Below are 16,083 nucleotides of genomic sequence, written 5' to 3' on the forward strand. Positions count from 1 at the left end.
AAACACTAAAAACAAAAACAACAAAAAATAAACAGAATTTTCATTTTCAAATAAATCTTTGGTAGACCATGGTAGATCTGAGTTCTACAGCACCGAAGAAATCAATGAAAATGAATCATATGAATAATTACCTGATATCTAATTAAGATTGGGATTAGTTATTCACCATTTAAATAATTTCTTGTATTTTATTGTGTGCCGAGTGACATCAGATTTGTATCGATGAGGATGGCGATGAAGAAGAATCACAGAAAAAAATTTCTTCATGCCTTTGATGTTTAATAAAATTGTTCACAGACGCTACAAATTAAATATTATTAACAGATAGCTACACAAAAGGAGTGATGTAATTGGTGTAGTTTAGGCATAGCTGGAGTAGTTGAGGTATAGCTGGCATAGTTTAGATGTGGCTGATATAATTTTGGTATTGTTTGGTTGGGGCTGCTGTAGTTGGTGCAGTTCAGGTGGAGCTGCTTTTGGGCCCCTGGTCCTGGTTATAATTTAGTGTTTAAAATACACCACGAACAAGCAGAGTAAACAAACAGAGAATGAGATGTTGCTGTATTTACACGACTTCACATAATTTATAAGGTTTTTCTCAAATATCAACAGTGATAGAAAATAGGGTCGGGGTGGGGTTTGGGGCTCAGTGTGTCCTTGGATTCACACCATCTCTATCGCCTGGTGCTCAGGAGCTCTGTGGAGGAAGGACGACACATGAGGATGGACCTCAGGATGACACTTTGACACTGAGCTGCTGTGACCTCACTGACCTCTGTGGTTCATGTTCTCATAGACCGGACAAACCAGGCTCTCCTGCTCACTGCGCAGCTTCCTGGCCCTCAGAACATCTCGAACACACTGGTGGAGGAAGGCGTACTGACACTGAGGGCACAACACAACACAACATGTCACCATCAACACACATACACATAACTGAAATCCAAGTGACACCTGAAATATACTTGTAGATCGACAATCCACAGAAGTGTGTGTGTGTTATCATACACACACCCCATGATGTGTTGCTCTTACAACTGCCTACCTCCGTCTGCACCATATGTGAGCGGTGAAGCCTCAGGTCAAAGACAGTGCCATAGATTTCCATTGTGTCTTTTGTGTCCAACTGCTGCAGGAGCCGGTCCAGGACAATGAAGGTTCCCGTACGTCCCACACCAGCACTGACACACAATGTACAACTTTATATTAATTGTATGTTTGTGGTCATTTGTATCAAAGGTGTAACACGTGTGTGTTATCCTTTGGAGTAGAAACTGGTCCTTCCTATCCAGGATCAATGTGTCCCACTAAAGATGGAATCAGTATTTGTTCTGTACCTGCAGTGCACCACAGTGGGTCCAGACCCAGGAGTTCTGTTGATGTAGTCCCTTACAGTTCGGACAAACTGGATCAGGGACTGGGTGGTCTCTGGAACTCCGTGGTCAGGCCACACAGTGTAGTGGAACTGACGGACCAAACGACTGAAGCTCAGGTGCTCCTCCTGACACACACACATACAGGTCCAGGATTTGGTCCAGACTCAGACTCCAGGCTTGAGTCCAAATTTTTGTCTTGACCTGATGATGATGATGATGGTGAAAATGAAAATGAGGACGATGATGAAGATGAAGGTTAAGATGAGGATGAGGATGAAGATGGTGATGATGGTGGTGATGGTGACGTACGCTGCATATGTTGAACTCTCGGATGGTCCATTCTGGCAGGACAGACTCTGACAACATCTGGACGATCAGGTCTCCATAATAAAGAGGATCCTGGTCCAAGGGCCAGTAGTGATCACACTTTACCTAGACAGAGACACACAAAGGTGTCACAGATGGACAGAGACAGTGGGAGGGGGCGGGGCTGAGGGCAGGGCTCACCCTTCCTTTCTCCACACACTGAGTGACCATCACCACGATGTGGACATTCTGCTCCCAGACCATCTTCCAGAAATCATCCTTGGTTCCTGGCAGAGGTCCCTGTGTGGCGATGTACTCTCGACGGAAGTTATTCCCCTGAGAACACAAAGCTTGAGTGTGTGTTGTCGTAACTCCCCCCACCCCTACCCCCAGAGTGTGACACCCCCCTGTAATCATTTCACAGAGTCTGACAGGAAAAGGAACAGAATGTGAAGTTGTCCAGGACCTCCCAGTGATCTTACTGGGATGTAGCTGGCGTTGATATAGTCGGAGCAGGGATCGTCATCCACATAGGACAGCTTGACCCTGGTAGAATCGTCTAGAGACAGAAACCACAGACACAGTTACGACCCTAACCCTGACTCAAGTCTCCTGTTCAGGTGCAGAGCTGAGGCTCACTCACAGGGCAGGATGTTGTTGTAGCGGTTCTTCCCACGATTCTCTGGTAACAGAGCAGAGTCTAGAGACTGACTACGCCCAACGTCCTTCAAGTCCTGATGGGGAGGGAACAGAGGTCAGCACTGTTACGCTAATCAGAATCAAACAGGAAGTGAAGCAGTCTTGTACCTCGTATTCCTCTGACAGAAGATAGCTAGAGTCAGCCTGAAGTTTGGTGAAGTGGGCCTCAAAGTTCACGACCTTGATGGGGCTGAAAGAGAAAAGGTTTCAGAGGTTAAGGAACAGAACAGATCCCAGAGCAGCTGGTAAAGAGCAGCTGTTAGAGGTCTCACCTGGAGATACGACGGTTTCTGGAGACAGGAGGAAAAGCAAAAATCAGAGCAACACTCACACAGCATGAATAGACCAATCAATTGCCAGGTCAGCTTTCAGGTCACTGCAATACTATTACAGCACTCCTCTTACCCTCTGACGCCAAGGTGAACTCCTGATGTCGCTCTCTCTCTCCTCACACTCATCATCACTCCTGTTCTCCCCTCAACACTGAAACAGAGAGCAGCACATTAGTGCGGTTTGTTACAGCAGCTCGTTAGTACAGCTCGTAACAGCAGCTGTGTAAGTGAACTCTCACACTTTGTGTGCTTTTTGTCTGCAGACCAGCAGAGCAGTGACTCCAATCATTGTGGCGATGAGGAACAGTCCAGCACTGACACCTTCAACCACACCGCTCAGAGGCTCTGCAGGAGAAAATAGATTTTTCATGACTTCCTGTGGCAGGCAGTGCAGGATCACTTCCTGTGTTTTTTTCTCTTTGTTCTTTCCTCACCGGCCTCAGTGACCACAGGTAGAGACAGGTATGTGTCAGTGTACAAAGGCAGCACTGCGGTGAGGTCACTTCCTTCCGAGGCAAAGAGCTGAGTAAACGCTCGAACGCTGAGTCTGAAGGACAAACAGCAGATTAAAGTTCACTCACCTGGACTTGTGTTTCTGAGCCTCAATTGGAAGCCACAGAGGCTGTGACGCAGGTTTGACTGTAATTTCGGAGACTGACTGACCAATTATCTGACTGATTCTGCTCTTGCCCCTCTTCTGTACCTGTAGGCTGTTTTAGGTTTCAGTGGTCCATCGCAGAACTGCTTCAGGTCTCTGCTGGTCTCTGCATTTGCATCCTTGTGGTCACAGGTCCCTCCAAGCAACTCCATCCCTGTACCCACATTGATCTGGACGCTGTGAGAGCTGTCGGGGCCTTGGGGGCAGTGACTAGGAAAGTATCTGGTCTGGTAGGACTTGATGGAGCTGTTGGATCTGTACTCCAAGTAAGATGGCAAAGGATGCTCCTGCTTTGGCCGCACATCATCAACCCCTGCAGACAAGCAGACAGCACACAGCTGAGTCCAGGAGCCATGATGGTCCTCTCTGTTTCCAGCTGTGACATCAAACTGCACGACAATAACACGATCTTGATGGCAGAAAGCTCAGTGGGTGGAACCAAAAAGAGATCAGGGTTAATTAACTCAGCCAGTATGAGAATAAGGAGAAGTACAGGGACAGGGACAGGTAGGGGGTTGGGGGTTGCACAGTCACTGCACAGTACCTTCAGACTCAGTCACCACTACAGTGAAGAACCTGATGGCTCCGTTGACGTCGCTGAACCAGCTGCAGTTGAAGGTGAAGCTGATAGCAGACTTGGTCACCACAGCTGATTTGTCACTGACCCGGGTGCTGAGTGGGGGGGTGGGAGGACCTGGGGGTGTCATGTCAGGATGCTTCAAAAATCTTCATTTTCATTTGCTGAGAAGTGAGTCTCTTATAATCTTTTAATACCACCCCCCCACAAATAAGCACTCCTTACGGTCGATCATTGTCACCACGCTATCCTGAGCCTCGTCACTGGTGGTCTGGTCCGAGATCACCTTCACAGAGACTGTGTAGCGTTTGTGGGGCTCCAGCTGAGTGATGACGTAGGTGGTGATATTTCGGTTGGTGCGTCTGGAGTAAACCAGTGTTCTGGAGCTCTGGTGCAGACACTCAATGGTGTAGGAGTCGTAGTCAGCCCATGGGGCCCCCCAGGAGCAGGAGATGGAGGTGGAGCTCTGAGGGTGACAGTGGAGGCTGTGGACTCGCTCTGGCTCTTCAGTAAGAGACAACAACAGTCAAAATTTAACACTGATTTAACTTGAGCCAGAGGAAGATCCTGAACACATAACAGAGGTCAGAGCATCAGGTTGTGTCTGCCACTTACTGGTGCGGATGCTGTTGTGGATCAAGGTACTGCAGGTGGGCGTGGTCCCCGTGGCTCCGCTGACTGTCCGGAGGCTGAAGGTGTACCGTCGTCCAGGGAACATCCCACTCAGGATGCGGCTTCCGGACGTCCGGCTGTGGTACGGGTTGATGACGGATAGCCGGTCTTCAGGACTCCACTGCAGATGGAAGTCATCGTAGTCGGAGCCCACCGGGCCGCTCCACGTCACCTCTAGAGATGTGTTGGTAACCCCCCTGAACAGAAGGGATGATGGAGGTCTGGGAGCTTTTTGGAGAGAAAAGTGAGGGTGTCAGTTAAGTATACACACTTATACATATACACAAACATGTAGACGATCAGGATGGAGATGATGATGACAATAATGGTGAAGATGATGGTCTTTAACCAGCTGATCTGGATCAGCTCATACCAGTTCGGCCCTCTGTGCTGGCCCCATTGCTCAGGTCTCCGCTCAGAGTCAGGACCTGGACTCGGTACAGTCGGCCTGGGACCAGGTGTGAGAAGAGGGATCTGGAAGCCTCTGGGCCAAGCTGCTGCTGTGCCTGTTTGGTTCCATCAGGTTTGTAGAGTGTCACCAGAAACCCACCCAGGTCACCTGGTCCACGGTCCCAGTCCAGCCACAGAGACTCACACTGGTTCCCACTGTGAGCCCTGAGAGATCGCACGGCTGCTGGGACTGAAGACAAAGGCATCAGTGATCCTACTGCTCAGCTGCCCCTGCCCCCCCCCCCCCCCCACCCTCACCTGTCCTGGCCCATATAGAGGACTGGTTGGTCTGCTGTCCGCTGTGGGTTAGTACCACGATCTTGTAAGGGGCTCCTGGTCTGAGACCCTGGAAGGAGATCAACTGTGTGCTGGACTGGACTCTGTGTCTCTCCTGCAGCGTTTGGTCGCTCTGGTACAGGACGACCTCATACAGCTGGAACTCCCCCTCTGGAGGAGACCAGAGGATGGTCAGACTGTTGGTGGTGTTGGCTTTAACGGCCAGGTTTTTGACAGCTGCAGGGCCTGATGGGAACGCATTCAGACTTGAATCTTGACACTCAGGTGTCATAAAATCTCCTACCTGTCTGATTGAAAGAGAAGGTCTTACGTGTCTGAGCCTCAGCGCTGACTCCCACGCTGTGGACCCCCCCACTGGTGGTCTGGACCAGGACTCTGTACCTCTTACCTGGGGTAAGGCCATCAAACCTGTGGCTTGTATGTCCAGTGGGCTGAGAGGCATTGGCCACCTGACTGCCTCTGCTGTCCAGAACCTGAAGGACGTATCCATCAGCCACGCCCACAGCTTCCTGCCAGCTCACCTGCAGGCTGCAGGTGGTGTGGAGATTCCCCACTTGGACCCCCATCACCTCTGAGGGCACTGGACAAGGGGTGGGAAGGGTTATGTCACACAGGTGTGTGGACCTTTTGCTTGTGTTGAAAATGTGTGTGTGGACTGACCTGTGCGTCCAGAGGCAGAGTTGTTGTTGACTAGCTCACCACTCACTGACTGCACCGTGATGGTGTACTCCTGCCCGGGCTGCAAGGAGCCAAAAGTCACCTCATTCTGCTGTTTGACAACACGCCGGACGTCGAGCTGTCGGTATTGTCTGAACAGGAACACGGAGAAAGCATCCACGTCTCCCTGACCTGGAGTCCAGCACACCTTCAGACTGCTGCTGTCTCCACTGTTACTGATATGGATGTTCTTCACTCTGCTGGGGACTGAAGGAAGCAAACATGAGAACATCTACATAGTTACATCACAGCAATGCTCAGTATAACTCAGAGGTCAACAGTCTGCTGGGAGCTGAATGGACTCCAAGCTTGATTCAGTGTCTCTGCTGCAGTTATTTAGACTGAGCTCACATTTATGTCTCTCTATCTCTCTCTCCCCTCCAACCGGTCGAAGCATGGTCATCCCCCCCCCAGCCTGGTTCTGCCCGAGGTTTCTGCCTCTCAAAGGAAGTTTTTCCTGCTCATCGGGGGATCTGTTGAGTCTCTTTGAATCATTTTATAAAGAGTTTGGTCCAGACCTGCTCTATATGTAAAGTGCCTCGATGTAATGATTTGGGGCTTTATAAATAAATCTGATTTGATTTGATTTATTTGAAATATTTATCTTCAAGCTGTGTTATCAAATAAAACCAGAAAGGCCAACAAAAGATTTTTTAAAAATAGCATGGCATCTTCTGACCTGTGCGACCCTCTATGAACTTGGCCCTCTGGTTGGGGCCACTAAAGGTTGAGACCAGGATCTTGTAGAGGCGTCCAGGTGTGAGCGATGACAGCACACACTCCTCCACGCCGCTGCCCAGTGTGATTGGAGGGAACACTTTAATGTCATTGAAAAGCAGCTGCACTTCATAGTGATCCACATCACCCGGAGCAGCGGCCCATGTCACCCTCAGGTCCTCTGTCCCCTGCCCAGTCAGGACTAGGGACCGGACTGCTGCTGGGACTACAGAGAGAGGAGGGGGCTGGAGTTAATCTGTTAGTATGCTGCTCATCACTGAGAAAGATTGAATTTGTCCATGTGAATAAAAATGAGACCAGAAGAGAATCTTCAAGGATAAATTGTTCCCTGAGGAGCTGAAGGTTTTAGTTGCGGTCAGCTAAAAACTCCTGTGACCTGCAGGCGGAGCAGCAGCCGCAAACAGGTTTAACATTCACGTGCTTGTTGACTGTGGGCGAAACAAAAATTTTCTGACCCCACTGTAGGAAGGTCAGAGGTCACTTACGGGTCCTGCCATAGGTGGAGGCGCTTGCTTCGTATTTTCCACTCTGTGTGTTGACCAGAACAGTGTAGAGCCTGCCGGGCACCAGCCCACTAAACACACACTCGCTCTGCATCTTCAGCACTGTCTGGTTCTGCAGGAACATATTGTTGTGTTTGATGAACACTTGGTACAGGTCGAAGTCACCAGCGGCGTGACGCCAGTAGACCTTCAGGTAGTCGTCCCGGGCAGCGTGGGTCGCCGTTGGGTCCTGGACCTTTGACGGCTCTAAGAAAAGTTTAGAAAAGTCACCAAAATATTACTAAACATTATTACTATATTATTATGATATTATTCATAAACGTTTGCTTAATTATTAATACAGTTTACTGTTTATAATTACTATATTATTGGCATGCTATTACCACATTATTACATGTTTCGTCCCGAGTTTCTTCAGTCCCGATATCTGAAACTCTTACGTGTTCTCTCCTGGACCCAGGTGAGGTTCTGGTAGGTTCCGCTGCGGGAGCTGATGCTGATGTTGTAGAGACGTCCAGACACCAGAGAGTTAAAGACACACTCTGGACTGGACTTAGAAACTGCCAGAGTGTGTACAGTCTTCTCCTGGTCTCTCAGGGTCACCAAGTAACTGTCCACCTCACCTGCCGCCGAACGCCAAGACACACTGAGGAAGTCCATACGACCGTTATTACTGACCGTCACATCACCCACGGCAGCAGGGACTGGGGGGGCACAGAAATAACAATCTGCTGAGTTGTGAAGGTTCAGAGGGAAGCCAGCATCACAGACACTGTGGCAGCATGTCTGTTGTGTGTACGTTGTGTGTCTACCATGTGTCTGATTTATCTGACCTCAGTGAGTCAGAAAACTTTCAGTTTTTCCTCATCTGTACAGGAAGTCTCTGACAAATATTTTATTGTTGTCACAACAATCCCAAAAATTCCACAAAAACTCCTGTTTTTCAATGATATCCTGCATAGTTCAGACACACACACACAAACACATGCTGAGTCATTCAGAATAGACGGCCATGTTGTGTTGTTGCATGTCTCAGAATCAGAATAGAGACATGCATTTGTTATTGTAACTTGTAATTGTCTGTTTTTGTGTATTGTTGAGGCAGAGAGGAACAAGACTCACTCATGAGTTAATTTAAAGTGACATCATGGTTGTCATGGTGAACGTCTTACCGGTGCGCCCCTCTGCCACCCTCTGTCGGGAGGTGTGTCCGCCCCTGAACGTAGTCACCACCACCCTGTACAGAGCTCCTGCTTTCAGAGACTGGAAGCTGATGGCGGTGGCGTTGGCTGCCACGCTCTCATTCTTGATGACGCTGCTGTCGTGGACCAGCAGGACGCGGTACGAGTCCAGGTCTCCGGGGGCTCGTTCCCATTCAGCCTGTAGCCTGTCAGTGGCGCCCTGGTTAGACAGCTGCAACATGGCGACCTGAGCCGGAGCTGGGGGGGTCAAACACAGAGGAAGAGAAATGACATTCACTCAGACCAGACTGGCTGAGGGAGTCAGCATCCTGGTATCGGGATCTAACTCTAACCGTAGCCCAAAACACAGAGAACATACAAGGAGGTCACCATGTCAGATGTTACATCAAAGACTTACTGGTCACTGGGTTCTGGATCTGAGGATTCAGTGTCTGACAACACATTTTCTCATCTCTTGTTTCCTGTGATCAACCTTGCAGTCAGACATATGTAAGGACCTGGGTGTTTGTGTTTTAGATGGTCTTGGTTCTGTCAGAACCCTCTCTCTCTGTGTGTGGATGTAACGTACCAGTCCATGCCATCACAGAGGCAGAGCTGCTTAGGTTTCCACTGTTGGTCTTCACAGTGATGGCGTAGTGGCGTCCAGAGGTGAGGATGTTGAAAGTGCACACCATAGACTCCCATGGGAGGATCCTCTGAGCCACCACATTGGTGGAGTCCGCCTGCCGGAGGAGCACAGTGAAGCCGTCCCACTCACCAACCGGGCGGCTCCACGCTACGCTCAGGGTGCTTTCATCGGTGTGAGAGACAAGCAGCTGCTGCACGGGGCCAGGGGCTGCACGGCAGAATGAAGGGTCAGAGTGGTCAACATTTGCTTCCAGCCCCAGTCCAATCAGACTGTTGCAGAAAGTGAGACTAAAGCGATCAGGAAATCCAGGAGCTGATCAGCAATCAAGAATGAAATCATTGTGGATCAAGTGAGAATATGAACTGACCCAGTCTACCATGGCAGGACACCGAATTACCCAGAAGGCCGCTGTTTACCGTGACCTCTGCCCTGTAGAGCCTCCCTGGCACCAGAGCAAGGCCAGGGCCAGAAAAGTTCAGCCGCCTCATCAGTCTGCCAACGGTCTTGTTCACAAGGACCACCGAGCCATCCTTCAGAAGGACGCTGTAGTTCTCCCAGTCACCTGATGGGGGCATCCAGCTGAGCTGCAGCACTTCACCGTCAGGGGACAGGGAAAGACCTGACACCTGGCTGGGCACTGAAACACCGGGGGGAGTCATCACAAACCTTCTTAATATAGCACCTCCATATCAGGAACACACCCACCTGTTCTCCCCTGGGTTCTGGTCTCTGTGCTTTGTCCTCCAGCGATGGTCCGGACTAACAGCTGGTAGCTGCAGCCGGAGGTCAGGCCCTTAAAAACCACCTTGGTTATGTTGGCAGACAGGAAGTGCTCTTGGATGGTGGATCCCAAAGACGTCAGGGTGACCACATGGACATCCACGCCCCCTTCAGGCTGCGCCCAGGAGGCAACCAGACTGTCAGAGCTGCCGCTATTGTCCAGCCTCAGACCTGTGAGTGCCGCTGGGACTGAGGAACAGAAAGTGAGGACGTTTATTCTTCCAGACCAGACCAGAATTCCTCAGATTTGATCTGGGACCAGCTCAGATCTGATCCCTGTGAATTAGTAACAAACTGCTTTAACTGGTGAGAGAATCAATAACAGCTTCATACGCCTGTATAGACCAGTTTAGTCTGTGTGAACCTGGTCTGGAGCTTTTATTATGGAAAACAAAGAACCAAGAGTTTGTGTTAGAGTCTCAGCAGTCTGGGACATCCCTTAATATGTACCTGTCACAGCCTGCTTGGAGACAGAGCTCTGCCGGCCAGCAGCCTCTGTTACCACACTGACAGTATACGGTGTCCCTGGCTGCAGGTGGTCCAGTTCAGCAGAAGTCTCATTGTTTGCCAGACTGACATTCTTCAGTAGAACCTGGTCCTGGTCTTTCAGAAGAACCCTGATCCAATTAGTTCTTCCCGGACCCCCCAGCCAGGTGACACAGAGACTGTGGGGAGACTGGGACCCCACCTGGAGATCCTGAACCGGGGAGGGAGCTAGATCAGGAAGACGATTGGGGATAGGGGTTACTCTACTGACTAAAATGCCACAAGACAAATGACACGCAAGTGCTGTTGTACAGTGTTGTGTTGTACATTGTTGTGTGTTTCTACAATGTTGTAATTGTTGAGTGTTGGATCATGTCTGACCCCTGCAGGTTTACAAGTACCAGTTGAACCGGGGTGAAGGTCTGGGTCCAGATCTGGACCTGGTTCATCCTCACCTGTGGCTGCGGTGGCATAGATAGGGGCAGCGCTCTTGTTGCCAGCAGTAGCCACCACGCTAACCCGGTACATAGTCCCAGGAACCAGCAAGCTGAAACCAGACTGTGGTTCTGCAGAGCCCGTGATCTTGGTGCTGCGGGTGGATCCAGAACTTAAGTCCTCTAGAGTGACATTGTACCAGTCCACATGACCGGCAGAGCGAGGCCAGGACACCCTCAAATCAGAAGAATCTGGATGAATCCCAGAAAAATTGTTATGCTGGACCTCCTGGACCTCAAGGTGAGCCGGACCGACTGGGTCTGAAACAAAAAAGGGGTAGAGCTCATCTGGAGGTCTGGATCTGCTGGAGGATCACAACATCAAATCTGTAGTGATAACATCATGTATGATGAACAAGCCACGCCCCCTCTGTGTGATGTAACCTGAGCTTCTCTGGTCTGGGAGTGTCACAGACCAGGAGGAGTGGACTGAGGACTGCTGCGCCACATCCTGTCAGGGCCTGGACTCCTTGAAGAATGTGAGGTCTGACTGTGGACAGGAAACAGAAAACAGAGAGGGAGGGGCGGGACCTGAACCCTGACCCCTTTCATAACGGTTTCCTCCCTTAGGAGATTTCCTGCTGGCAGATCAGGGGCACCTCGAGGACAATGTGTCCAGGACCTTCTAATCCAGTGACTCATGTTGAACCTGATGTTACCATGGTAACCACAGGAGTGGAAGTTTCCCTTCACCAGCACCACAGTCCAGACCAGGTCCAGGACCACCTCTGTGTGTGTGTGTGTGTGTGTGTGTTTCTGTGTGTGTGTGTGTCCATACCTGTTCTTACTGATATGCTTTCTATCTCTCCATCCGTCCTGGACTTCACTGTCAGCCGATTCAGGGTCCCAGGCTCCAGACCTGTGACCTGACAGATGAAGCTGGTGCCGGTCTTGCCATGTGATTCACAGGTGGTGGACTCAGCCAGGGAGTCCTCAGGAACCAGAGTGAATGTGCAAGACGGTCCACCAGTGATGAGCCTGACTACAGCCAAGTCTGAGCTGGAGCTGACCTCTGTCACATTCACGAAGCATCGGGAGAGAGGAGTGGATGTCTGCACCTGAGAGAGGCAGACAGGTGAGACCAGCTGAGTGTTCAACCCTGGAGGAAGTGAGGAAGGACGTGGCCTCGCCCCTCATGCACTATTGGCTCTAGAGGAAACATCCTCAGCTGTTAGCATCTGGAAACGAAGCTTCTCTTCTTCAAACAACCATTAAGGTGATGCCTTGCTGGAACTAGATCTAACTGGACTGGACCTAGACCCTATAAAAGACTTGGAACCTCCAGAGTACCTGGATCCTTTTGAAGATCAGGCCGCGTTTATAAATGGGCTCATTTATAAACGCAGCATATGCCCAAAACGGGGCCTGAAAATGGAGTATGCCACTTTCCATGCGAAGGCTGTGAAAAGGAGACTTGACAAGAGAATGTGAGCACCCCTAAACAAACCCCGACCCACAGCTTTTGGGCGTATGTGCACTTTTAGTAACAATCATACACGCAGTTTTATGAATGAGGCCCCTGGACTGTTACTATTACTGAACAAAGCAGAGAATAAACAGACAAAGAGGCTGAAGAACTTACAGTTATCTTTGTGGTTGCAGAGGGAGTGGTCAGTTTGGCGGCCGTTGTCTGAGGCGTTGTTGTCAGACGGGTGGTTGTCTTCCAATCAGCTGGTCTGGTTTCTGAAGTCGTCTGGATGGTTGTCATGGTTTTGATGCAGCCGTGGGTTGAGGTTGTAGATGGACTCGTCAGACTTGTGGAAGGGACAGTTGGAGATGTAGATTGAGTCGTCTGAGTCTCTGTGATTTTGGAGTCTGCCTCCGGTATCCAGGTGGCTGAGGGGGGAGGGTACAAAGTGATGGTTCGAGTCTGAGGGTTGTTGGGAAAGGTCTGTGAGGTGGTGATAGGGGCTTGTGACAGGGTGGGTGGAGTCTCTGAGATGGTGAGGGGTGTCTGTGAGGTGGTGGGTGGAGTCTGGGAAATGGTGAATTGGGTCTGCGAGGTGGTGGGCGAAGTCTGTGAGAGGGTGAATTGGGTCTGCGAGGTGGTGGGCGAAGTCTGTGAGAGGGTGAATTGGGTCTGCGAGGTGGTGGGCGAAGTCTGTGAGAGGGTGAATTGGGTCTGCGAGGTGGTGGGTGAAGTCTGTGAGAGGGTGAATTGGGTCTGCGAGGTGGTGGGTGAAGTCTGTGAGAGGGTGAATTGGGTCTGCGAGGTGGTGGGTGGACTCTGTGAGATGGTGAGGGGAGTCTGCGAGGTGGTGGGTGGACTTTGTGAGATGGTGAGGGGAGTCTGTGAGGTGGTGGATGGAGTCTGTGAGAGGGTGAATTGGGTCTGCAAGGTGGTGGGTGGTGTCTGTGAAATGGTGAGTTGGGTCTGCGAGGTGGTGGGTGGATGAGTCCACACTGCTGTTGTTGGGGGTGGAGTAGTTGGTGATGTAAGTGAAGCTTTGGAGGTGAACTTGACCCCAGAGGAGAACAAGGTCTCAGCAGTAGACTTGGCCCACCAGGATGAGGTCTGGTCTTCAATTCGGCGCTCAGGGATTTTAATCCCTGTTGAGGTCTCTACAGGATTTGAGGATGATTCCATGGTGAACTCAGGTAGACCTGGTGAGACCACCTGGGTCTGATTTACAGCCAACAGCTCAGTGACAGTCGTGGAGTCAGTTCCCAGGGTCCTGGTCTGAGGTCTGGTGACCTGCCTGCTGACTCGGTGGGTGCTGTCTGGTGGTAGGTCGTCGGTCACAGTGGTTCCAGATCGTCTGATGGTGAAGACAGAGCTGCTAAACTCCTGAGGTCTGAGGGTGGATGGAGGGGTGGATTCTGGAGAAGATGTATAGTCACATAACATCAGCTTTTGATCACAAGCTTGTGATCCATTTAGTTTAAATAAATCTATCAAATGACCACAGCAGACCAGAAGTAAACCCACAATCTGTGATGCCCAGACCTCCATTCAAGCCTGATTATAATCAGATTATAATATGGATCCACATGATCTACATACAGACTATGTACTAGACTTGTAGGAAATGAACATCAGTGAGTCTGACATGTCAGTTAAAATGAACTGGATCAGAGCTGATCCCGTGTGACATCATCTCCTTGGTGGTAAATTCTATTCCTTTACTCTCCATCTCTTCATTTAATTAGCTGCGTGGTATGTTTGCCTGTGCACGACTGGGCATCACCACTGGGCATGGCCATAGGTCCAGCTGTGTGTTCTCAGAACTGATCTCACCTATATGGGGACATAAAGACGACATCAAATGATTCCCTCCTGAGTCCATATCGTACTTTCTCCACGCTGTCATCTTTGGGTTTCCTCCCACCACCACCCGTAACCCCAGTTTCTTCAGGTACATTTGCGTCCTGGCCAGTTCAAGTGCGCCCTCAGCATCATAGCAGCTCCACGGCGGCGCTCCGCTGCAGTTGCTCAGTTTTGCGAGGCGGGTGTGCAGCGGCAGGTGGAGGCTGGGATTGGCCCACAGACACCTGGAGGACTGAGTGTGAATGAGCCTGGCCCCGCCTGTCCACGCCCACTGACAGGCTGGGTCAATGGCATTGCAACTTCCCAGCCTGATGACTTCACTCTGTGCGACCAGGCATAACCTCTGGGGCGTTAGCATGATGAGGAACCCAGCTGAGGACAAAAAGGTCACATGGAAAGGTGTCAGCAAGGTCACCACGAGAGAACCAACCACAACATTAACCAAAACATGCATCTTCAGCATCATCATCACAATCACCATAATCATCCTTATCATCATCGCCATCATATCATCATCATATAATCATCATCATCATCACCGTCACCACCACCATCATATCATCATTGTCACTGTCCTGTGACAGAATCCAGTCGAAGACTCACTGAACCTGTTTGGTCCTTGAGAATGTTGTCCCAGACTTTGATCATCAGGACTACACAAAGACCAGCGAACTGGTTTACTAACTGAATAGACTGAGTCCTGAACCCGGGTCCAGCTGTGACTGTAGGTACTTTAGTAAACTTACCAAAGTGCTGAAGACATCAGACCGTCTAATGCTGCCTGTTTTGCCATGTCAAAGTGGCTTTATGAACTCTGGGTAACAGAAAGTGTTCCTGACCGCGAACAGTTCAGCACTTACACACAGGACTGATCCTCAGCAGCAGAAGTAAAGGCAAAAGACGAGCGTCCATGTTGCTGTGTCCTCCAGTTCCAGATGAACAGACTGCTGAGCAGTCAGAGGGAAGTGCGTCTGTGCGTCTGTGGGGAGGAAGTGTCAGCCAGTGGCGTTTCCTCCCTCTATTGTTCTGCAGGTTTTACAGTGAAGGACCAAAACCCTGCAGAGGAAACACTCAAATACCAGAGTCCATCCCACAGTCACTCCTTCTAACCTGAAGAAGAAAACATCCAATGAGGAGGAGGAAGACAAAGAGTTCGAACCAAAGATCATTGTTAACTTCAAAAGATTCAAGGTCTAACTGAAGTTTGGTTCTGTTTGCGAATGAACCAAAAGAAGTTCATTAATTTACACACAGGGACACAGAAATAGGTAAATATTACATTTCGCATTTATTTAGTAATAACAAGGAAAAACAGAATCTGACTCAGAAAAACACTAAATGAATCTCCATAACATGACAGTGCACTGTCAGTAAACCCTGACCTGAGTCCTACCTACTGACCATCAGGGGGGCAACCCTACTCTAAACAAAGTCAGACTGTATTGAACTCTATGGGAAAATGTCCCTCCTCCTCCATTTTATTGAAGTCTATGGGAAAATCTCCTGCCTCCTCCTTTATATTGAAGTCTATTGGGAAATGTCCCTCCTCCTCCTCCCTGATGAGTTTCTGCACTCAGTCTGAAATGCAACATGATGTTCATTTAGAGGGAAAGGGGAGGGGCTAGGGGGCGCAGCTATGGGCATTCTGACAAATAATAGAGGCTTCAGGTTGATCTGGGTGGATTGTGTTGTGTTAGGGTTAGGGTTAGGCTGTTGTGTGAAATGTGCTGCTCTGTGGCATTAACCAGGCAGCTGAACTTAGCAACTCATATTTACTCAAACTGTTATTGTTCTTAATTGTTTTGTTACTGTTCCTTTAATAGGACATGGTGCCCCCCCCCCACCAAATCTATCCTGAGGAAGAGGACAGACAGGAAAACTCCCTCAACCTCCACATCCT

The 16,083-nt window shown here is 49.9% G+C and overlaps 1 protein-coding gene across 2 annotated transcripts; it reads right to left on the reverse strand.

Moving 5' to 3' along the window:
* Positions 1-264: 264 nt before the first annotated feature.
* Positions 265-15,118, reverse strand: ptprbl (protein tyrosine phosphatase receptor type B, like). Of its 2 annotated transcripts, XM_029523767.1 has the most exons (34): positions 15,044-15,118; positions 14,154-14,555; positions 12,498-13,735; positions 11,694-11,973; positions 10,877-11,176; positions 10,386-10,649; positions 9,861-10,124; positions 9,523-9,792; positions 9,096-9,362; positions 8,498-8,764; positions 7,766-8,029; positions 7,308-7,571; positions 6,764-7,027; positions 6,028-6,291; positions 5,678-5,947; positions 5,329-5,592; positions 4,994-5,260; positions 4,564-4,848; positions 4,174-4,452; positions 3,916-4,065; positions 3,417-3,684; positions 3,148-3,260; positions 2,953-3,058; positions 2,787-2,864; positions 2,654-2,671; positions 2,490-2,571; positions 2,326-2,416; positions 2,165-2,241; positions 1,884-2,018; positions 1,686-1,808; positions 1,338-1,501; positions 1,046-1,181; positions 774-885; positions 265-697 (listed from the first exon to the last, which is right to left on the reverse strand). In XM_029523767.1, exons 1-34 carry the CDS (start codon positions 15,093-15,095, stop codon positions 675-677), a joined length of 7,701 nt encoding a protein of 2,566 aa, XP_029379627.1. In that variant the 5' UTR covers positions 15,096-15,118; the 3' UTR covers positions 265-674. The 2 variants fall into 2 exon arrangements, 1 of the variants encoding a protein (XP_029379627.1); XR_003841844.1 differs by lacking the exons at positions 265-697; positions 774-885 and having other exon boundaries at positions 1,338-1,577.
* Between the last annotated feature and the right edge of the window lie 965 nt (positions 15,119-16,083).

This window comes from Echeneis naucrates, chromosome 16 (assembly GCF_900963305.1).
Source record: "Echeneis naucrates chromosome 16, fEcheNa1.1, whole genome shotgun sequence".
Taxonomy (NCBI): Eukaryota; Metazoa; Chordata; class Actinopteri; order Carangiformes; family Echeneidae; genus Echeneis; species Echeneis naucrates.

Excerpts from the sequence above, each read along its gene's own strand:
- ptprbl (XM_029523767.1), bottom strand. The coding sequence starts at position 15,095 with ATGGACGCTCGTCTTTTGCCTTTACTTCTGCTGCTGAGGATCAGTCCT. Across the intron at positions 14,556-15,043 it reads GCTGAGGATCAGTCCTGTGT|CTGGGTTCCTCATCATGCTA; the intron begins GTAAGTGCTGAA and ends TTTTGTCCTCAG. Across the intron at positions 1,809-1,883 it reads AGTGTGTGGAGAAAGGAAGG|GTAAAGTGTGATCACTACTG; the intron begins GTGAGCCCTGCC and ends GTCTCTGTCTAG.